The sequence below is a fragment of the Pygocentrus nattereri genome, chromosome 28, assembly GCF_015220715.1.
Source record: "Pygocentrus nattereri isolate fPygNat1 chromosome 28, fPygNat1.pri, whole genome shotgun sequence".
NCBI lineage: Eukaryota > Metazoa > Chordata > Actinopteri > Characiformes > Serrasalmidae > Pygocentrus > Pygocentrus nattereri.
Window position 1 is genome coordinate 1,738,680 of NC_051238.1, and position 24,912 is coordinate 1,763,591.

Sequence of the window (24,912 nt, forward strand, 5' to 3'; positions counted from 1 at the left end):
AGATGAAGCCGTATTTTCAGTCATATTAATCTGAATTTTGAATTTTGTAACCGAGAATAAATTATTGCGATCGGTGAAAATGTCATAATATTGGACAGCATTAAAAAATCTCTATCACTGTGTGGCTTCAGTATGCATCATCGTATAGTGTATTTATGTACATGTAAAATAGTCATTTTTAGTGAAATTCCTGCTGGTTGGTCATTAAAATGCAGCGCTGTCTTAAGAAAGGAATTGTGGGGAACTCTTAATGCAATGTATTGCTGTGGTTAAGTACTGCTCCCAACTGTGACCCAAATAAAATCAGAACAAGGCAATCGCATTAATATCCCATGTCAGCTTCTATATTTATAAATAAAACTACTTGGAGACCAACACCTCGAAGCTGAGATGATCAGAATGAGCTGTTTCAGTCTTTTTATTGTTGGAGCTACATGAGGCTGTTTCATTTGGACAGGTAAGCTGGCCAAATGACAAACCTAACTACATTTTGTGGTTGCCATGCTCATTGCAGGTAAGCTAGACTGCATTTTACGGTGTTAATTATGTAATTTATGCTCATGTCTGCTGGATTACTCCAATTTTATTGCTGTGATTTGTAGCTACAATGTAGCAGGCCAGGTTGCTCTGTGGTCAAATGGGTTGCTACTTTTTGTTTTAAAATTGAAACCTAAAAGCATTTTCACAAGTGTACTGTATATTTAAAACAGACGTAGTGTTTAGTGTGTTCACAATGTTTGTATCACTGGTTTGTGTGTGTGTGTGTGTTAGTCAGTAGTGATTTTGTTTTAGGTGCATTTTAACACACAGTTTGGACAGCAAACAGAGCAGTTTCTAGTTGTTTGTCTCTTTCATTTAAACGCAACATTTACTGCATGTAGCACTTTAGTTGTGTGTTTCATTTTGAAGGTTATCCTGAGAAAAGCTCATTATTTGAAGCTGTATTAAAACCTGACAGGTGTTTAGTGGGGTTACTTTAATGCAGTGCAATTCTGGCAATAATAACGGGATTAGACTTAAATCATTTACAAAAACCTCGACTAAAACTCGAACCCCAAAGACACAAGACTCAACTCGACTTGCAAGTCAGAGACTCGGACCTGGATTCACTCCTCAAACACTCTACACCCGACTCGAACTTGCACCTCAAAGACTCTAGACTCGACTCGGACTGGTATCTCAGAAGTTCTAGACTTAACTCCAGATTCGCACCTCAGAGACTCTAGACTCGACTCAGACTCTCACCTTAGAGACTCAGACCTGGATTCACTCCTCAAGCACTCTACACCCGACTCGAACTTGAACCTCAGAGACTCTAGACTCGACTCAGACTCTCACCTTAGAGACTCGTATCGGACTCGCTATTCAGAGACTCTAGATTCGACTCAGACTCTCACCTTAGAGACTTGTCTCGGACTCGCTATTCAGAGTCTCTAGATTCGACTCAGACTCTCACCTTAGAGACTCATCTCGGACTCGCTATTCAGAGACTCTAGATTCGACTCAGACTCTCACCTTAGAGACTCGTCTCGGACTCGCTATTGAGAGTCTCTAGATTCGACTCAGACTCCCACCTTAGAGACTCGTCTCGGATTCGCTATTCAGAGACTCTGGACTCCACTCAGACTCTCACCTTAGAGACTCGTCTCGGACTCGCTAATCAGAGACTCTAGATTCGACTCAGACTCTCACCTTAGAGACTCAGACCTGGATTCAATCCTCAAGCACTCTACACCCGACTCGAACTTGCACCTCAGAGACGCTAGACTCGACTCAGACTCTCACCTCAGAAACTTGACTTGGACTCACATTTTAGAGACTCTAGATTCACCTCAGACTCTCACTTCAGAGACTCAGACCTGGATTCACTCCTCAAGCACTCTATACGCGACTCGAACTTGCACCTCAGAGATGCTAGACTCGACTCAGCCTCACACCTTAGCGACTCGTCTTGGACTCGCTATTCAGAGACTCTAGATTCGACTCAGACTCTCACCTTAGAGACTCGTCTCGGACTCGCTATTCACAGACTCTGGACTCCACTCATACTCTCACCTTAGAAACTCGTCTCGGACTCGCTATTCAGAGACTCTAGAGTCCACTCAGACTCTCACCTTAGAGACTCGTCTCGGACTCGCTATTCAGAGTCTCTGGACTCCACTCAGACTCTCACCTAAGAGACTCGTCTCTGACTCGCTATTCAGAGACTCTGGACTCCACTCAGACTCTCACCTTAGAGACTCGTCTCGGACACGCTATTCAGAGACTCTGGACTCCACTCAGACTCTCACCTAAGAGACTCGTCTCGGACTCGCTATTCAGAGTCTCTAGATTCGACTCAGACTCTCACCTTAGAGACTCGTCTCGGACTCGCTATTCAGAGACTCTAGACTCGACTCAGACTCTCACCTTAGAGACTCGTCTCAGACTCGCTATTCAGAGTCTCTAGATTCGACTCAGACTCTCACCTTAGAGACTCGTCTCGGACTCGCTATTCAGAGACTCTTGACTCCACTCAGACTCTCACCTTAGAGACTCGTCTCAGACTTGCTATTCAGAGACTCTGGACTCCACTCAGACTCTCACCTTAGAGACTCGTCTCGGACTCGCTATTCAGTGACTCTACACTCGACTCAGACTCTCACCTTAGAGACTCGTCTCGGACTCGCTATTCAGAGTCTCTAAATTCGACTCAGACTCTCACCTTAGAGACTCGTCTCGGACTTGCTATTCAGAGACTCTAGACTCGACTCAGACTCTCACCTTAGAGACTCGTCTCGGACTCGCTATTCAGAGACTCTAGATTCGACTCAGACTCTCACCTTAGAGACTCGTCTCGGACTCGCTATTCAGAGACTCTAAATTCGACTCAGACTCTCACGTTAGAGACTCAGACCTGGATTCAATCCTCAAGCACTGTACACCCGACTCGAACTTGCACCTCAGAGATGCTAGACTCGACTCAGACTCTCACCTTAGAGACTCGTCTCGGACTCGCTATTCAGAGACTCTAGATTCGACTCAGACTCTCACCTTAGAGACTTGTCTCGGACTCGCTATTCAGAGACCCTAAATTCGACTCAGACTCTCACCTTAGAGACTCAGACCTGGATTAAATCCTCAAGCACTCTACACCCGACTCGAACTTGCACCTCAGAGACGCTAGACTCGACTCAGACTCTCACCTCAGAAACTTGACTTGGACTCACATTTTAGAGACTCTAGATTGACCTCAGACTCTCACCTCAGAGACTCAGACCTGGATTCACTCCTCAAGCACTCTACACGTGACTCGAACTTGCACCTCAGAGACGCTAGACTCAACTCAGCCTCTCACCTTAGAGACTCGTCTTGGACTCGCTATTCAGAGACTCTAGATTCGACTAAGACTCTCACCTTAGAGACTCGTCTCGGACTCGCTATTCAGAGACTCTGGACTCCACTCATACTCTCACCTTAGAAACTCGTCTCGGACTCGCTATTCAGAGTCTCTAGATTCGACTCAGACTCTCACCTTAGAGACTCGTCTCGGACTCGCTATTCAGAGACTCTAGACTCGACTCAGACTCTCACCTTAGAGACTCGTCTCAGACTCGCTATTCAGAGACTCTAGACTGGACTCAGACTCTCACCTCAGAGACTCAGACCTGGATTCAATCCTCAAGCACTCTACACGCGACTCGAACTTGCACCTCAGAGACGCTAGACTCGACTCAGCCTCTCACCTTAGAGACTTGTCTTGGACTCGCTATTCAGAGACTCTAGATTCGACTCAGACTCTCACCTTAGAGACTCGTCTCAGACTCGCTATTCAGAGACTCTGGACTCCACTCATACTCTCACCTTAGAGACTCGTCTCGGGCTCGCTATTCAGAGACTCTGGGCTCCACTCAGACTCTCACCTTAGAGACTCATCTCGGACTCGCTATTCAGAGTTTCTAGATTCGACTCAGACTCTCACCTTAGAGAGTCGTCTCGGACTCGCTATTCAGAGACTCTAGACTCGACTCAGACTCTCACCTTAGAGACTCGTCTCAGACTCGCTATTCAGACTCTCTAGATTTGACTCAGACTCTCACCTTAGAGACTCGTCGCGGACTCGCTATTCAGAGTCTCTAGACTCCACTCAGACTCTCACCTAAGAGACTTGTCTCAGACTCGCTATTCAGTGACTCTACACTCGACTCAGACTCTCACCTTAGAGACTCGTCTCGGACTCGCTATTCAGAGTCTCTAGATTCGACTCAGACTCTCACCTTAGAGACTTGTCTCAGACTCGCTATTCAGTGACTCTACACTCGACTCAGACTCTCACCTTAGAGACTCGTCTCGGACTCGCTATTCAGAGTCTCTAGATTCGACTCAGACTCTCGCCTTAGAGACTCGTCTCGGATTCGCTATTCAGTGACTCTACACTCGACTCAGACTCTCACCTCAGAGACTCTAGATTCGACTCAGACTCTCACCTTAGAGACTCGTCTCGGACTCGCTATTCAGAGACTCTAAATTCGACTCAGACTCTCAACTTAGAGACTCAGACCTGGATTCACTCCTCAAGCACTCTACACGCGACTCGAACTTGCACCTCAGAGACTCTAGATTCGACTCAGACTCTCACCTTAGAGACTCGTCTCAGACTTGCTATTCAGAGACTCTGGACTCCCTCAGACTCTCACCTTAGAGACTCGTCTTGGACTCGCTATTCAGAGACTCTAGATTCGACTAAGACTCTCACCTTAGAGACTCGTCTCGGACTCGCTATTCAGTGACTCTACACTCGACTCAGACTCTCACCTTAGAGACTCGTCTCGGACTCGCTATTCAGAGACTCTAAATTCGACTCAGACTCTCACCTTAGAGACTCAGACCTGGATTCACTCCTCAAGCACTCTACACGCGACTCGAACTTGCACCTCAGAGACTCTAGATTCGACTCAGACTCTCACCTTAGAGACTCGTCTCGGACTCGCTATTCAGAGTCTCTGGACTCCACTCAGACTCTCACCTTAGAGACTCGTCTCAGACTTGCTATTCAGAGACTCTGGACTCCCTCAGACTCTCACCTTAGAGACTCGTCTCGGACTCGCTATTCAGTGACTCTACACTCGACTCAGACTCTCACCTTAGAGACTCGTCTCGGACTCGCTATTCAGAGTCTCTAAATTTGACTCAGACTCTCACCTTAGAGACTCGTCTCGGACTCGCTATTCAGAGACTCTAGACTCGACTCAGTCTCTCACCTTAGAGACTTGTCTCGGACTCGCTATTCAGAGACTCTAGATTCGACTCAGACTCTCACCTTAGAGACTCGTCTCGGACTCGCTAATCAGAGACTCTAAATTCGACTCAGACTCTCACCTTAGAGACTCAGACCTGGATTAAATCCTCAAGCACTCTACCCCCGACTCGAACTTGCACCTCAGAGACGCTAGACTCGACTCAGACTCTCACCTCAGACACTTGACTTGGACTCACATTTTAGAGACTCTAGATTGACCTCAGACTCTCACCTCAGAGACTCAGACCTGGATTCACTCCTCAAGCACTCTACACGTGACTCGAACTTGCACCTCAGAGACGCTAGACTCAACTCAGCCTCTCACCTTAGAGACTCGTCTTGGACTCGCTATTCAGAGACTCTAGATTCGACTAAGACTCTCACCTTAGAGACTCGTCTCGGACTCGCTATTCAGAGACTCTAGACTGGACTCAGACTCTCACCTCAGAGACTCAGACCTGGATTCAGTCCTCAAGCACTCTACACGCGACTCGAACTTGCACCTCAGAGACGCTAGACTCGACTCAGCCTCTCACCTTAGAGACTCGTCTTGGACTCGCTATTCAGAGACTCTAGATTCGACTCAGACTCTCACCTTAGAGACTCGTCTCAGACTCGCTATTCAGAGACTCTGGACTCCACTCATACTCTCACCTTAGAGACTCGTCTTGGGCTCGCTATTCAGAGTTTCTAGATTCGACTCAGACTCTCACCTTACAGAGTCGTCTCGGACTCGCTATTCAGAGACTCTAGACTCGACTCAGACTCTCACCTTAGAGACTCGTCTCAGACTCGCTATTCAGACTCTCTAGATTTGACTCAGACTCTCACCTTAGAGACTCGTCTCGGACTCGCTATTCAGAGTCTCTAGACTCCACTCAGACTCTCACCTAAGAGACTTGTCTCAGACTCGCTATTCAGTGACTCTACACTCGACTCAGACTCTCACCTTAGAGACTCGTCTCGGACTCGCTATTCAGAGTCTCTAAATTCGACTCAGACTCTCACCTTAGAGACTCGTCTCGGACTCGCTATTCAGAGACTCTAGACTCGACTCAGACTCTCACCTTAGAGACTCAGACCTGGATTAAATCCTCAAGCACTCTACACCCGACTCGAACTTGCACCTCAGAGACGCTAGACTCGACTCAGACTCTCACCTCAGAAACTTGACTTGGACTCACATTTTAGAGACTCTAGATTGACCTCAGACTCTCACCTCAGAGACTCAGACCTGGATTCACTCCTCAAGCACTCTACACGCGACTCGAACTTGCACCTCAGAGACGCTAGACTCAACTCAGCCTCTCACCTTAGAGACTCGTCTTGGACTCGCTATTCAGAGACTCTAGATTCGACTAAGACTCTCACCTTAGAGAGTCGTCTCGGACTCGCTATTCAGAGACTCTAGACTCGACTCAGACTCTCACCTTAGAGACTCGTCTCAGACTTGCTATTCAGAATCTGTAGATTTGACTCAGACTCTCACCTTAGAGACTCGTCTCGGACTCGCTATTCAGAGTCTCTAGACTCCACTCAGACTCTCACCTTAGAGACTCGTCTCGGACTCGCTATTCAGAGTCTCTAAATTCGACTCAGACTCTCACCTTAGAGACTCGTCTCGGACTCGCTATTCAGAGACTCTAGATTCGACTCAGACTCTCACCTTAGAGACTCGTCTCGGACTCGCTATTCAGAGACTCTAGATTCGACTCAGACTCTCACCTTAGAGACTCGTCTCGGACTCGCTATTCAGAGTCTCTAGATTTGACTCAGACTCTCACCTTAGAGACTCGTCTCGGACTTGCTATTCAGAGACTCTGCACTCCACTCAGACTCTCGCCTTAGAGAATCGTCTCGGATTCGCTATTCAGAGACTCTAGATTTGACTCAGACTCTCACCTTAGAGACTCATCTCAGACTCGCTATTCAGAGACTCTACACTCAACTCAGCCTCTCACCTTAGAGACTCGTCTTGGACTCGCTATTCAGAGACTCTAGATTCGACTAAGACTCTCACCTTAGAGAGTCGTCTCGGACTCGCTATTCAGAGACTCTAGACTCGACTCAGACTCTCACCTTAGAGACTCGTCTCAGACTTGCTATTCAGAATCTGTAGATTTGACTCAGACTCTCACCTTAGAGACTCGTCTCGGACTCGCTATTCAGAGTCTCTAGACTCCACTCAGACTCTCACCTTAGAGACTCGTCTCGGACTCGCTATTCAGAATCTGTAGATTTGACTCAGACTCTCACCTTAGAGACTCGTCTCGGACTCGCTATTCAGAGTCTCTAGACTCCACTCAGACTCTCACCTTAGAGACTCGTCTCGGACTCGCTATTCAGAGTCTCTAAATTCGACTCAGACTCTCACCTTAGAGACTCGTCTCGGACTCGCTATTCAGAGTCTCTGGACTCCACTCAGACTCTCACCTTAGAGACTCGTCTCAGATTCGGTATTCAGAGTCTCTAGATTCGACTCAACCTCTCACCTTAGAGAGTCGTCTCGGACTCGCTATTCAGAGACTCTAGACTCGACTCAGACTCTCACCTTAGAGACTCGTCTCAGACTCGCTATTCAGAGTCTCTAGATTTGACTCAGACTCTCACCTTAGAGACTCGTCTCAGACTCGCTATTCAGAGACTCTGGACTCCACTCAGACTCTCACCTTAGAGACTCGTCTCGGACTCGCTATTCAGTGACTCTACACTCGACTCAGACTCTCACCTTAGAGACTCGTCTCGGACTCGCTATTCAGTGACTCTACACTCGATTCAGACTCTCACCTTAGAGACTCGTCTCAGACTCGCTATTCAGAGACTCTAGATTCGACTCAGACTCTCACCTTAGAGACTCGTCTCAGACTCGCTATTCAGAGACTCTGGACTCCACTCAGACTCTCACCTTAGAGACTCGTCTCGGACTCGCTATTCAGTGACTCTACACTCGACTCAGACTCTCACCTTAGAGACTCGTCTCGGACTCGCTATTCAGTGACTCTACACTCGATTCAGACTCTCACCTTAGAGACTCGTCTCGGACTCACTATTCAGAGACTCTAGACTCGACTCAGACTCTCACCTTAGAGACTCGTCTCGGACTCGCTATTCAGAGTCTCTAGATTCGACTCAGACTCTCACCTTAGAGACTCAGACCTGTATTCAATCCTCAAGCACTCTACACCCGACTCGAACTTGCACCTCAGAGACGCTAGACTCAGACTCTCACCTCAGAAACTTGACTTGGACTCACATTTTAGAGACTCTAGATTGACCTCAGACTCTCACCTCAGAGACTCAGACCTGGATTCACTCCTCAAGCACTCTACACGCGACTCGAACTTGCACCTCAGAGATGCTAGACTCGACTCAGCCTCTCACCTTAGAGACTCGTCTTGGACTCGTTATTCAGAGACTCTAGATTCGACTCAGACTCTCACCTTAGAGACTCGTCTCGGACTCGCTATTCAGAGACTCTGGACTCCACTCATACTCTCACCTTAGAAACTCGTCTCGGACTCGCTATTCAGAGACTCTGGAGTCCACTCAGACTCTCACCTTAGAGACTCGTCTCGGACTCGCTATTCAGAGTCTCTGGACTCCACTCAGACTCTCACCTTAGAGACTCGTCTCAGATTCGCTATTCAGAGACTCTGGACTCCACTCAGACTCTCACCTTAGAGACTCGTCTCTGACTCGCTATTCAGTGACTCTACACTCGACTCAGACTCTCACCTTAGAGACTCGTCTCGGACTCGCTATTCAGTGACTCTACACTTGACTCAGACTCTCACCTTAGAGACTCGTCTCAGACTCGCTATTCAGAGACTCTGGACTCCACTCAGACTCTCACCTTAGAGACTCGTCTCAGATTCGGTATTCAGAGTCTCTAGATTCGACTCAACCTCTCACCTTAGAGAGTCGTCTCGGACTCGCTATTCAGAGACTCTAGACTCGACTCAGACTCTCACCTTAGAGACTCGTCTCAGACTCGCTATTCAGAGTCTCTAGATTTGACTCAGACTCTCACCTTAGAGACTCGTCTCAGACTCGCTATTCAGAGACTCTGGACTCCACTCAGACTCTCACCTTAGAGACTCGTCTCGGACTCGCTATTCAGTGACTCTACACTCGACTCAGACTCTCACCTTAGAGACTCGTCTCGGACTCGCTATTCAGTGACTCTACACTCGATTCAGACTCTCACCTTAGAGACTCGTCTCAGACTCGCTATTCAGAGACTCTAGATTCGACTCAGACTCTCACCTTAGAGACTCGTCTCAGACTCGCTATTCAGAGACTCTGGACTCCACTCAGACTCTCACCTTAGAGACTCGTCTCGGACTCGCTATTCAGTGACTCTACACTCGACTCAGACTCTCACCTTAGAGACTCGTCTCGGACTCGCTATTCAGTGACTCTACACTCGATTCAGACTCTCACCTTAGAGACTCGTCTCGGACTCACTATTCAGAGACTCTAGACTCGACTCAGACTCTCACCTTAGAGACTCGTCTCGGACTCGCTATTCAGAGTCTCTAGATTCGACTCAGACTCTCACCTTAGAGACTCAGACCTGTATTCAATCCTCAAGCACTCTACACCCGACTCGAACTTGCACCTCAGAGACGCTAGACTCAGACTCTCACCTCAGAAACTTGACTTGGACTCACATTTTAGAGACTCTAGATTGACCTCAGACTCTCACCTCAGAGACTCAGACCTGGATTCACTCCTCAAGCACTCTACACGCGACTCGAACTTGCACCTCAGAGATGCTAGACTCGACTCAGCCTCTCACCTTAGAGACTCGTCTTGGACTCGTTATTCAGAGACTCTAGATTCGACTCAGACTCTCACCTTAGAGACTCGTCTCGGACTCGCTATTCAGAGACTCTGGACTCCACTCATACTCTCACCTTAGAAACTCGTCTCGGACTCGCTATTCAGAGACTCTGGAGTCCACTCAGACTCTCACCTTAGAGACTCGTCTCGGACTCGCTATTCAGAGTCTCTGGACTCCACTCAGACTCTCACCTTAGAGACTCGTCTCAGATTCGCTATTCAGAGACTCTGGACTCCACTCAGACTCTCACCTTAGAGACTCGTCTCTGACTCGCTATTCAGTGACTCTACACTCGACTCAGACTCTCACCTTAGAGACTCGTCTCGGACTCGCTATTCAGTGACTCTACACTTGACTCAGACTCTCACCTTAGAGACTCGTCTCAGACTCGCTATTCAGAGACTCTGGACTCCACTCAGACTCTCACCTTAGAGACTCGTCTCGGACTCGCTATTCAGAGTCTCTAGATTCGACTCAGACTCTCACCTTAGAGAGTCGTCTCAGACTCGCTATTCAAAGACTCTAGACTCGACTCAGACTCTCACCTTAGAGACTCGTCTCAGACTCGCTATTCAGAGTCTCTAGATTTGACTCAGACTCTCACCTTAGAGACTCGTCTCAGACTCGCTATTCAGAGACTCTAGACTCGACTCAGACTCTCACCTTAGAGACTCGTCTCGGACTCGCTATTCAGAGACTCAACTCACACTTTCAAAGACAGGACTAGTGTACATTCACTTCTCCATTATTATATAAGGTCACACAAGGCAGTAATAATATTAATAATGAATAATAATAATTGTGTAATATTGTGTAATATTATGCAATATTTCAGTCCTTTTGCAATACTTAAGCCATGCAATACTTCTGGTCTTTGTTGTAGTTGCGTTTAAGCAGTGTATTAGTTGCAAATCACATCTGTTATCTTGTTATTATGTGTGTCATGGCAGTTGCACTGTTTATGAGCACCATAACCGAGAGACAGATTCCTTGTGTTTGCAAGCACAGTTGGCCAATAACACTGATTCTGACTCTGATTATATTATATTATTGAATGCTTTTAATCTAGTAATCCACGTGGGGAAAAACATGTTGTTTCATATAAAATAATGATGTTACGTAATAAAATCAAAGCTTTTCCTCCCACACACTCACACACACACACACACAAACACACACACACACACACACACACACACACACACACACACACACACACACACACACACACACACACACACACTCACACACACTCAAATACACACACAATCGCTCATTACATTATGCTATTATTTCCTGCGTAGCGTGTTAGCAGTTGTTGTGAGGTGAATGGTGGTGATTCATCACCTCAGGTTATTAATACTGTCATAATCTTCTTATGCTCCATCCTGAAGGACAGGTGGCTGTCAACACCAATGCAGTGCACATACAGACGTCTTCCACCTCCAACACACTTACACCTTCTCCTCCTGCTCTCAGTGCAGTGGGGGTAATGTAAAAGAGAGCCACTTCTGTTTCAGTAATTGCATGTTGCAGTTAATTCAGACATAATAAAATAATAATAAATGGCCCTGAGCAAAATAAAAGCCTCTACTCTTTCATTAAAATTAGACAGTTACCCTCAAATCACCTCACTCGAAAAAACCCAGGCTGACTCATTCTGGCATCAGCAGCTGTTATAGTCTGATTTTCTGTAAAGGCTGTGGCTGTTCTCGCCTCATTTTATCAGAGATGCGTTTCGCATAGAATATTTGCAGTGAACTTATCTGGTATGACATGGAGCAGGTTCTAAACAGCATACTGTATATTGCACCAGTATATACTGTATACTGCACCAGTATATACTGTATACTGCACCAGTATATACTGTATACTGTATACTGCAGCAGTATATACTGTGTACTCTATACTGCACCACTATATACTGTGTAATGTATACTGCACCACTAAATACTTTGTACTGTATACTGCACCACTATATACTGTGTAATGTATACAGCACCAGTGTATACTGTGTACTGTATACAGCACCACTATATACTGTGTACTGTATACTGCACCACTATATACTGTGTAATGTATACTGCACCACTAAATACTGTGTACTGTATACTGCACCAGTGTATAGTGTACTGTATACTGCACCACTATATACTGTGTACTGTATACTGCAGCAGTATATACTGTGTGCTGTATACTGCACCACTATATACTGTGTACTGTATACTGCAGCAGTATATACTGTGTGCTGTATACTGCACCACTAAATACTTTGTACTGTATACTGCACCACTAAATACTGTGTACTGTATACTGCACCAGTGTATAGTGTACTGTATACTGCACCACTATATACTGTGTACTGTATACTGCAGCAGTATATACTGTGTGCTGTATACTGCACCACTATATACTGTGTACTGTATACTGCACCACTATATACTGTGTACTGTATACTGCAGCAGTATATACTGTGTACTGTATACTGCACCAGTGTATAGTGTACTGTATACTGCACCACTATATACTGTGTAATGTATACAGCACCAGTGTATACTGTGTACTGTATACAGCACCACTATATACTGTGTACTGTATACTGCACCACTATATACTGTGTAATGTATACTGCACCACTAAATACTGTGTACTGTATACTGCACCAGTGTATAGTGTACTGTATACTGCACCACTATATACTGTGTACTGTATACTGCAGCAGTATATACTGTGTGCTGTATACTGCACCACTATATACTGTGTACTGTATACTGCAGCAGTATATACTGTGTGCTGTATACTGCACCACTAAATACTTTGTACTGTATACTGCACCACTAAATACTGTGTACTGTATACTGCACCAGTGTATAGTGTACTGTATACTGCACCACTATATACTGTGTACTGTATACTGCAGCAGTATATACTGTGTGCTGTATACTGCACCACTATATACTGTGTACTGTATACTGCACCACTATATACTGTGTACTGTATACTGCAGCAGTATATACTGTGTACTGTATACTGCACCAGTGTATAGTGTACTGTATACTGCACCACTATATACTGTGTACTGTATACTGCAGCAGTATATACTGTGTGCTGTATACTGCACCACTATATATTGTGTAATGTATACTGCACCACTAAATACTTTGTAATGTATACTGCACCACTATATACTGTGTACTGTATACAGCACCACTATATACTGTGTACTGTGTACTGCACCAGTATATACTGGGTACTGAATACTGCACAAGTATATACTGTGTACTGTATAGTGCACCAGTATATACTGTGTACTGTATACTGCACCATTATATACTGGGTACTGTATACTGCACCATTATATACTGGGTACTGTATACTGCACCAGTATATACTGTGTATTGTATACTGCACCATTATATACTGGGTACTGTATACTGCACCATTATATACTGGGTACTGTATACTGCACCAGTATATACTGTGTACTGTATACTGCACCAGTATATACTGGGTACTGAATACTGCACAAGTATATACTGTGTACTTTTTACTGCACCAGTATATACTGTGTACTGTATACTGCACCAGTATATACTGTGTACTGTATACTGCACCATTATATACTGGGTACTGAATACTGCACCAGTATATACTGTGTACTGTATACTGCACCATTATATACTGTGTACTGTATACTGCACCATTATATACTGGGTACTGAATACTGCACCAGTATATACTGTGTACTGTATACTGCACCATTATATACTGTATACTCTATACTGCACCGGTATATTCTGTATACTGTATACTGCACCGGTATATTCTGTATACTGTATACTGCACTGGTATATACTGTGTACTGTATACTGCACTGGTATATACTGTGTACTGTATACTGCACTGGTATATCGCTGTTGTCGGGGAAAAAAACTCCAATTCATAACTTTACAGAAAAAAACTTCTTTGCTTTCAAGGAAAGTCCGTGGATCCAGACTTCTTTCCCAAGTACGTTTTTGACTGTTTCTGTTGGTCAATTCATCATGAAATTTACACACAGAGTAAAGGGCATTTTTCAGATTATTTCAAAAATGTAAAAATACAAGATACAAGGTTTTGCCCCAACAGCAGCGATATGCTCTGTACTGCAATCTACTCTTAATTAGTGGTATACAGGACAGTACACGTCACAAGCTGTGTGCTGTACTACAGGACAGGGCAGGACCACCCCATGCTTTGTCCAACTCCCCTCCAAAGTAACAAATAAACCTCAAAGCAGTTTAATAGAAATTTAGTTGAATGTTAAAATATAAATATACAAGTAAAGTGCTACTGTTGGAAAGAGCAAAATCACCCTAAAAATCATGTGTAAAGCCCAGCTTTAGCAGACCTGTCAAAACTATGGATATGATTGATTGATTGATTGATTGATTGATTGATTGATTGATTATTTTATTGTCACACAGCATGTTGGTGTTAAATGTGTCCGGTGCATCAAGATGTAATTCAACTCTGTAATAGCACAATACACATAAGCATACTATATATTAATACAAATACAGTAAACAATATACAGTACAGTATAAAACATTTAGTACAGTACAGTAGAATCATGGACCATTGCACAGTACTTTCATCGGAGCATTATTACGAAGGCTGGAAATCTTACAGACTGAGTAAATTACATACAGTAACCTTTTCATAATAGGAACAAATGTCAGGTTCATACTGGATTCAAATCACGGATCTCCTCAGTAATCACACACGCTTTGAGTGGGCGCTCACAGGAGACTCCAAAACGAATGGGGATCTATTCAACTTTTGTGTAGAACTGTAAGAATAATGATGATGACCGGATTGGTCATTATTATTGATTGTTGTTGTGTTGGGGTCTGTGTTGTGGCTGACCTGTCCGAACAGTGCGTTGAGGTAGGGTAAATAGACGGAGCCCTGGCTGAAGCTCCGCCGGCGGCGCTGGGCAGAGTGAGATGCTTTCTGAGATGAATCCTTTGAGTCTTTAGAGCCGTGCTTTAGAGCCGAGCGCAGCGGGGGGGTTTCATGGGCAGAGGAGGGACGAGAGGAGGAGCTGAGAGAGGACAAACACAGAGTTTACTACAGTACAGTTGAACATGGTAAAACTAATCTAATGATATACTGTTAACTGCACCAGTGCATAGTGTATATTACATACTGTATATAAATATACACTGCTCAAAAAAATAAAGGGAACACTTAAACAACACAATATAACTCCAAGTAAATCAAACTTCTGTGAAATCAAACTGTCCACTTAGGAAGCAACACTGACAATCAGTTTCACAGCTGTTGTGCAAATGGAACAGACAACAGGTGGAAATTACTGAATCCGATTGAGCACATCTGGGACATCATGTCTCGCTCCATCCACCAACGCCACGTTGCACCACAGACTGTCCAGGAGTTGGCGGATGCTTTAGTCCAGGTCTGGGAGGAGATCCCTCAGGAGACCATCCACCACCTCATCAGGAGCTGCCCAGGCGTTGTAGGGAGGTCATACAGGCATGTGGAGGCCACACAACACTGAGCTTCATTTTGACTTGTTTTAAGGACATTACATCAAAGTTGGATCAGCCTGTCGTGTGTTTTTCCACTTTAATTTTGTGTGTGACTCCAAATCCAGGCCTCCATTTGTTAATACATTTGATTTCCATTGATGATTTTTGTGATTTTGTTGTCAACACATTCAACTTTGTACAGAACAAAGAATTCAATGAGAATATTTCATTCATTCAGATCTAGGATGTGTTATTTGAGTGTTCCCTTTATTTTTTTGAGCAGTGTATATATATATATATTTAGTCCATTTATGGCAAGACACTCTTATCCAGAGCAACTTACAATTTGATAATTTTACACGGGAAAGGTAGTGTTAGAGTCTTGCCCAAGGACTCTTAATGGTATAGTGTAGGGTGTTTACCCAGGCAGGGGATTGAATCCCAGTCTAAGGAGTAGAAGGCAGAGGTGTTACCTGCTACACTATACCAACCAAATATATACTGTATACTATATACTGTATACTGCATCAGTGTATACTACATACTGCACCAGTGTATACTACATACTGTATAGTGCACCAGTATATACTGCATACTGCACCAGTGTATACTACATACTGTATAGTGCACCAGTATATACTGCATACTGCACCAGTGTATACTACATACTGTATACTGCACCAGTATATACTACATACTGCACCAGTGTATACTACATACTGTATAGTGCACCAGTATATACTGCATACTGCACCAGTGTATACTACATACTGTATACTGCACCAGTATATACTGCATAGTGCACCAGTGTATACTACATACTGTATAGTGCACCAGTATATACTGCATACTGCACCAGTGTATACTACATACTGTATACTGCACCAGTATATACTGCATACTGCACCAGTGTATACTACATACTGTATACTGCACCAGTATATACTGAATACTGCACCAGTGTATACTACATACTGTATACTGCACCAGTATATACTGTGTACTGTATACTGCACCAGTAGATACTGCATACTGCACCAGTGTATACTGTATACTGCACCAGTGTATACTGTATACTGCACCAGTGTATACTGTGTACTGTATACTGCACCAGTATATACTGTATACTGCACCAGTGTATACTGCATACTGCACCAGTGTATACTGTGTACTGTATACTGCATCAGTGTATACTGTATACTGCACCAGTGTATACTGTATACTGCACCAGTGTATACTGTGTACTGTATACTGCACCAGTGTATACTGCATACTGCACCAGTGTATACTGCATACTGCAATAGTGTATACTGTATAAATTACTGTAAAATTCTCCATTTTTCTTTATTTGCAGGACATGGTGCTGAAGTGCACAGGTGAAAGTAAAAGCAGGGCAAATGTTACAGTCAACTGACCTCAGTGCTTTACAGAGACACAGTCAAAAGCATATAAACAAAAGGGTGATTTCACACTAGAGCTTTCTCAAGTATTCAGGACAAGTGTGAAAAAGTCACACCTGGACCCAGAGGTGTAGGCCTACAGTTTCTGACACTGTCATCTATAAGCATGGACGTACAGTAAGTACGACAAAAGTCTAAAGAAGCAGATACCAAATGTGTGGTAAAATATTACTATTAAATATTAAATATTACATTCGATCATAAATGCTCCTCCAAGGACTTTCTGTCTTGCCTCCAGCTACCTCTGAAGGATGTTTTTCTGAAGGTGGGGCTACAGCGGCTCTACCCTGAAGCATTGAGCCCCCGAAACAAACACTTGTGCCTTTGAAGGTTAAATTCTGTGTTTGTCACTTCTGTAGGCACTTACCTCTGACTCGATGATGCTTTACTCCTCTGAGACATGCTGAGAGAGAGAAAACAGACTCAGTGAGTTATTGACAGAGAGGTGAAAAATACCTGACAGAATGCGAGAGTGATATTGGAAAGAGTAAACAGGAAGGAGGAATGAAAGAGGGTTAGATGTCGATGCTCTACCATCTGGAGTCCTGTCAAAATAAGCCGTGGCCTCATTTCACTTTTCAGCTGGATCAAACGAACCATCCACTTTTAGAAATGCCTAACATGCTTTCTCAGACTGGCCACTTTATTAGAAACACCTACCTAGTTCTTCCAGTAATTGGCCACTTTAATAGAAACATCTACGTAGTTCTTTGACTCACAGGCCACTTTATTAGAAACACCTACCTAGGTCTTTAACTACCTGGCCACTTTAGTAGCAACACCTGCCTACAGACTGTAGAACCATCTCTTGTTGGGCCCCCAGCACTCGATTCATCACTGGTCAGCCTCTGACTGCAGGACAGCTGTTGACAGACATCATTTGGCTACAACTTGGCATGGTGCAGTCTCAGCACCCTCTAGATCCAATATCTTAGAGTACTGAGTTGGAGTGAGAACTGATCATCCAACATCAGTACCTGACCTCACCAATGCTCAATCAAGCCCTCACAGCAATGTCCCAACATATATTCTAAAGCCTTCCCAGAAGAATAGAGGCTGTTACTGCAGCAAAAGGGGAACATATATCAGACTCATGTCCTCTCTATATGTTATAATAGCTCCTAGCACTTGACATCAAGCCCATTCAGCTGATTTAAAGCCCTCAGAAAGAACATCAGGTTCCTAACCTGAAGCAGAACCAGCGTCTGAGCAGCGCACACACATACAAACCAAGCTAATAAACGTAGCGCCAAGGCTAAACCTGCTGTAGGCCAGAGAAGATCAGAATTAAACAGACAGGCACGTCACAGAAGCCTATAAATTACAATCAGCGCTTTAATATGAGCACGCTCCTCCGCCCATCAAACCAGCCATTACAGCTGCTACGACTGTCAGCAGCGTCACACGCGCACGGCAAGCGTGCCAAATGAACTGATCCTACAAGAGAGAAGCCTTTAACTGCTCAGATGCGCTCGGCTAGTCATCAGTCTGCTCCAGCCTGACTTCTAGTTGAAGATGCACAATGTAGTTTGGGTTCAACAGGGGTCAGTAGGAGACCCGGCAATAAGGCAATGTAATCAGATATCGTCGATAATGATGTGGTTATCATTTAGTTCATTTACATACATTTAATCCAGAAGGGAGGTGTTTCTAATAAAGTGGCCAGTGAGCGGAAACTCAAGGTAGGTGTTTCTAATAAAGTGGCCAGTGAGCGGAATTGGACCAAACAATAATAACTGTGTGTGAACCTGTTCATCAAATCCATTTAAAACGTATGACCATCTCCAGAATCCTGTCCGATGCCCTTCACTGTCTGATACCTTCAGAAACGAGTCTTCCAGTCTCTTCAGGTTAAATCTGATCTACTGGTCCTTTAGCAGGACAGGAGCGAGCGCTGTAGGTATTGATACTCTGTGAAACGCAGGTCTGATCTGATATCTTGTTTATGTGACGTACATTGTGTGTGAGAGTCTGATTGCAGACGTACGTGGTGAATGTAAAGCACAGAGCAGATCACAGTCAGTACGTTCAGCTACATCTGGAACCTTCGTTACACTCAACTCCACACAGATAATCACTCATACTAATAAATGCGTTTCAATATCGATATTTAACAGATACACTTGGCCATTTTCATGCAGGGATAAATTATGTATCCATCAAATGGTGGCCAGGATTCATTTTTTTACATGTGTTACGTAACTTTACTCAGTAAAATGATCTCACTATACCAGCAGATAACTAGGCTTGTTGTATGAAATGAGCTTGAAATCAGCACAAATTTCTGGCACTACATTGAAATCATTTTAATAAAAGGACCTAAAACAGGTAAATCATTAATAAGCTGGAATCGTCTTATTACAAGGGCACAAACGTCTCAAAATTCAAGCACTACATACATCGACTAGACTAGTGTGGCTGTTGTGCCTCAGTCCTTAAGGCGGAAAACAACTAAGGTATTATTTCTAAATCCGACAACAGTATGACCAGAATCTGGTTTAAGCTGCTTTATGCTGGTCACCCAACCTGGTCTTGATGGTTGACCAACATACAAGCATCCAGAACACACCCTACGATGCTTTCGCTGGATCTGTGCTGGTTTGTCTAGCAGGGAAGTCGCCTGTGCTTGTTTGTTTGTTTGTTTGTTTATTTTGTATTTCATATCTGCAGGTAGCAGCACAAAACTTCAGTTTTTCTGCCTTAGAAGGAATTTAGGCCGCAGTAGGGGTCAGTCAGATACAGTGATATGTTTCCAATAAACCTGCAGCTCTAATAATGAGTTTTTAATTCCAGGCGGCGTCCGACACTCTTCATTGGTTCGGAGACGTCAGGTTAATGCTGAGCAGTCAGGGACGCTGAAAGTCCAGCGAAATGCAACAGGAACGGTTCAGGCAGTGCACATATGTTTGGTCTCATGGTCTGTAATGAGATGAATGCGTTTTGAGAAACGCTGGCAGCGGGGACACGCGCACGTTAATCTACAAGATTCATTAAACTAAAAGGCCAATCACTGCCAATCACCACGGCGACACAAGCAATTTCAGCTCCTAATAGCACTAATTGGAAAAGCGTATCAGAGGACTCGGGAGATAATTATAAAGCAAGCGGCTGAAAACCCCAGAGATATTCAGAGCCGCTCTGTTTTCTGGATCTGATATAGAGCAGTGTTCCCCACTTAACATCACCGCTTCAGCGGACTGCCTTAAAATGAACAATCTGATTGTGTTTGTGTAACAGCATGCCGTGATGTGTAATTCAAGCATAAGGCGCACATTTCAGACATCTAAAAGCGCATAGCGTAAAACGAGATGCTGTGCAAGCCCGAAAAAAATCTTTAGATTAAACGATTTCTGAGATTCTGAAGAACATGCATTTAATCAGATGTATTGGAATTAGCCTCGTAACTTCCAACTATTATTGCACAAGTTCAGCTGAAGTTCGTACATCACAGCGAAAGCCAGAACTCTGAATATGCGTGACGACACACACAAAACCAACAGCGTTTCGGAATTTTAAGTCTGAATAGTATTTTGAATCCTGAAGGAAAATAAACGAAAAACTAATAAAAAACTGAAGCAATCTGTTGCTGATGGTAATCTGGGTTCAAGCACTGTGAGGGCACCTGATATGTGCTTTATACACCAATCAGGTGTGACACTCTGACCACCTCCTTGTTTTTACGCTCATCATCCACTTTATCAGCTCCACTGACCGTATAGCTGCTCTCTGTAGTTCTACAGTTACAGACTGTAGTCCATCTGTTTCTCTGATACTCTGTTACCCTGTTCTTCAGTGGTCAGGACATCCATGGATGAGTGGATCAGATACAGCAGTGCTGCTGGAGTTTTTAAACACTGTGTCCACTCACTGTCCACTCTATTAGACACTCCTACCTCGTCAGTCCACCTTGTAGATGTAAAGTCAGAGACGACAGCTCATCTGCTGCTGCACAGTTTGTGTCGGTCATCCTCTAGTCCTTCATCAGTGCCCACAGGACGTTGCCCACAGGACGCTGCCCAAGGGACGCTGCCCAAGGGACGCTGCCCACAGGACGCTGCCCACAGGACGCTGCTGGCTGGATGTTTTTGGTTGGTGGACTATTCTCAGTCCAGCAGCGACACTGAGGTGTTTAAAAACTCCAGCAGCACCTGCCTTGCGCTTCCACTAACTGGCCACTTTATTAGAAACACTTACCTACAAACTTTAGCCCATCTCTGTGTATTTGTTCACTTTGTCGTGCAATAAGACAAAAAACGCTTTTCTCTGTAATTTTAATTTTTATAATGTGAACAAACGTTACCGTGATGCGGAAAGTGCTCTTCTAAAAGAAATACTATAACCTCAGACGAGTGAGAGCTCTGAGACGGACGCCTGCGAGGTCTGCAGCCGCCCAAGGCGAGAGAAGATTAATACACTATAAAATCTGTTTCAGAATAAACAGAGTGGAAAGCGAGCCCTTGTGTCCGACCGTTTAATGACCGACCAGTGGTCGTAACACTCAGCTGCAGTGAATGGGCGGGTCACATCAGGAAAAATCAATAAATCCGTTTTTGCAGCTGTCATTGGTCAGTGAGCAATGAGGACGTCCAAATGGACTAAAAGTTTATATTATGAAGCATTTTGATGACTTCATGCTAGCGTCCACAGTCGGCCTCATCGAAAAGATGCTGATTCCACACAGATATGATCAAATGAGCTGTGATGGAGATACAGATCTCTCTCACCTTCAAACACGGTCCGGTCAAGGGCATCAGACTCGGCCTGTAATGTGGGTCTGAGCTATTGTTGGAGCTTTGAGTTCAGACAGTCTGAAAGTTTGTTTTTGACTTTGGTTTTTCAGTTTTGGTGTGAAAGTTGCAGCGCTGGAAAGAACCACAAGCATGTTTAATATTCATGAGCGGGTTTTTATGAATGGGCTAGTTTAGTCTAGAACAGTCTAGCTATGGTTAGCCAGGTTTGGCCAAACAAATTAAGTTTGATGCTGCACTTTTACTCATTTCTGTCTGCTACCTTGCTTTGAACAACAGCCAGTTATCCTTCAATTGTAATTTCCTTCAATAACTCAATAACTAGGCAGCATTCTGAAGTTAACATATTATTGCTGTTTTGTTTATTTTGCAATAATGTCCCTGTTTTGAGGATAAAATGCCAAAACATCATCCCTTCAAATTTTCTACCCTGAAAAATTGCAATATTTTTTTTGCAAGATGATTTTTCTGTCAGCATTTTGTCTCATAATAAAGGAAAATATACACGTTATGGACAAAAGTATGTGGACACCCCTCGTAATTATTTAGTTCAGGTTTCAGCCACTCTCATTGCTAACAGGTGTATAAAATCAAGCACATAGCTGTGCAGTCTTGACGGACAGACACTGGCAGTAGAGGATCATACTGATGAGCTCAGTGACCTTAAACCTGTTACTATCATGAGATGCCACCTCAGTTTGTGAAATTTCTGCCAACTGTAAGTGCTGTTATTGTGAAATGGAAGCGTCTTGGAGCAACAACAGCTCAGCCATGAAGATTAGACCATGCAGGTCTTCAGAGTGGGGCTGCTGAGAGCTGAAGTGAGTAGAACCTATACTCTGCTTACTCACTACAGAGCTTCAATCTGCCTCTGGCAGCAACATTAGCACAAGAACTGAGCATCAGGACCTCCATGTAATAGGTTTGTATGGCAAAGCAGTTACACATAAGCTTATGATCACTATGCGCAATGCCAAGTGTTGGCTGGAGGGGTGTAAAGCACCACCACTGGACTCTGGATCAGTGGAAACGTGTTCTCTGGAGAGATTCTCTATCTTCTCTATCTGTCAGTCTGATGATGAATCTGGGTTTGGTGGATGCCAGGAGAACGTTACCTACCAGTGCCAACAGTACAGTTTGGTGGAGGAGGGATGATGGGCTCGGCTGTTTTTCAGGGTTTGGGCTCTTAGTTCCAGTGAAGGGTGACGCTGATGCTACAGCACAAAAACATTTTACACAGTTGTCTGCTTCCAGCTTTGTGTCAGCAGTTTGGGTAGGAACCTTTCCTATTCCAGCATGACTGAGCCCCTGAGCACAAAGCAGCTCTATAAAGACATGGTTTGGTGAGTTTGGTGTGGAGGAACTCCATTGGCTCTCACAGAACATGACCTCAACCCCACTGAATACCTTTGGGATGAACTTAAATGTCAATAGAGAGAGTGCTTCCACTCACTGGCCACTTTATTAGAAACACCCACCTTGTGCTTCCACTCACTGGCCACTTTATTAGAAACACTCACCTTGTGCTTCCACTAACTGGCCACTTTATCAGAAATACCTACCTTGTGCTTCCACTCACTGGCCACTTTATTAGAAACACTCACCTTGTGCTTCCACTAACTGGCCACTTTATTAGAAACACTCACCTTGTGCTTCCACTCACTGGCCACTTTATTAGAAACACTCACCTTGTGCTTCCACTAACTGGCCACTTTATCAGAAACACCTACCTTGTGCTTCCACTCACTGGCCACTTTATTAGAAACACTCACCTTGTGCTTCCACTAACTGGCCACTTTATTAGAAACACCTACCTTGTGCTTCCACTCACTGGCCACTTTATTAGAAACACCCACCTTGTGCTTCCACTAACTGGCCACTTTATTAGAAACATTTGCTTGCCTTAGCAGCCTCTAGATCTAATAACTTTGGCAGGAGTTGAAAGGACCATCCAACATCAGTACCTGGCCTCACTAATGCTGATTCAAACCCTCACTCAATGTTCAACATCTAGTGTAAAGCCTTCCCAGACCATTAACACCATTTCAGAATAAACACTGGATGATCAGGTGTCCACAAACACTCTTAGGCCTAGAAGAAGCACTGCTATGTTTTTAGACTCACCCTCAGAGTGAAGTATGGAGATGCAGATGGTGTAAACTTCAACGGACGTTCCTTCACCGGTGGAGTTTTTGTGCTCCTTCTCGCTCTATCAGTAATTCTCCAAGCTGATGATAATCTGTCTAACTATGGAAGGATTAGCAGATGAAGCATGAAGCACGTGTTGATGAAGTGCTCGGATTAAGTCATGTGACTGTTGCAGGTGTGAGTGTGACCGTCAGTTTCACATCAGCTTTGGAGAAGAAGAGAGCAAGATAAGAGAAATTCAGGCTTCCAATTGGCGGCTACTGTTTTTATAGGTGGTTTTATAGGTGACAGTGAATCAGTGCCAGAAACCATATCATCAAGTCTATTAGAGACACTGAACACCTCCATATGGTCTGAGGCAAGACTATAAGATTTAGCCTTGCAGTTAGCACCATGCTAATGAGTAATGACCCCAGATGACCTCTGAACAGTTACACATGTATTTTTGTATTGATGTAATGATTTTCAGTCATTTCTGTATTAATTCTCTGATTTAACTTGCTACATACAGGACTGTGTGAAAGTTTTAGGCATCTAAGTGAATTTTTAAACAGTTTCCCTCAGCAGGGAGTTTATCACAATATACATTAGAATAAAGTCGTATTCATAATTCGGATAAACAGAAAAACAATAACAAGAATTTCTCTGGTCCATATTTTTCCTGGACACCTTCACAGCCGCCACAGAGACTCGTTAATATCATCAATGACATCATGAGCTCAATTTACTGAGCACTGATTGGTCAAACCAGGAGCTGCTTTTTAACTACATGTAATACTGGACTTCCTCGAGGAGGAGAGGCTTGGAGATGGGGAAACAAACACACACACACACACACAAACATCCAGAAAATCACTATATATATATATATATATATATATGTACATACACACACACA

At 44.1% G+C, this 24,912-nt stretch overlaps 1 protein-coding gene across 1 annotated transcript in view; it reads right to left on the reverse strand.

The window, feature by feature from the left end:
* Positions 1 to 24,105, reverse strand: part of cabp4 (calcium binding protein 4) — a 36,954-nt gene extending 12,849 nt beyond the window's left edge. Inside the window, exons 1-3 of the mRNA XM_017685432.1 lie at positions 23,991 to 24,105; positions 17,486 to 17,521; positions 15,033 to 15,210 (exon numbers count right to left, since the gene is read on the reverse strand). Coding sequence (XP_017540921.1) covers positions 15,033 to 15,210; positions 17,486 to 17,520 — 213 coding nt within the window. The 5' untranslated portion in view covers position 17,521; positions 23,991 to 24,105. The remainder of the gene's footprint in view (positions 1 to 15,032; positions 15,211 to 17,485; positions 17,522 to 23,990) is intronic.
* Between the last annotated feature and the right edge of the window lie 807 nt (positions 24,106 to 24,912).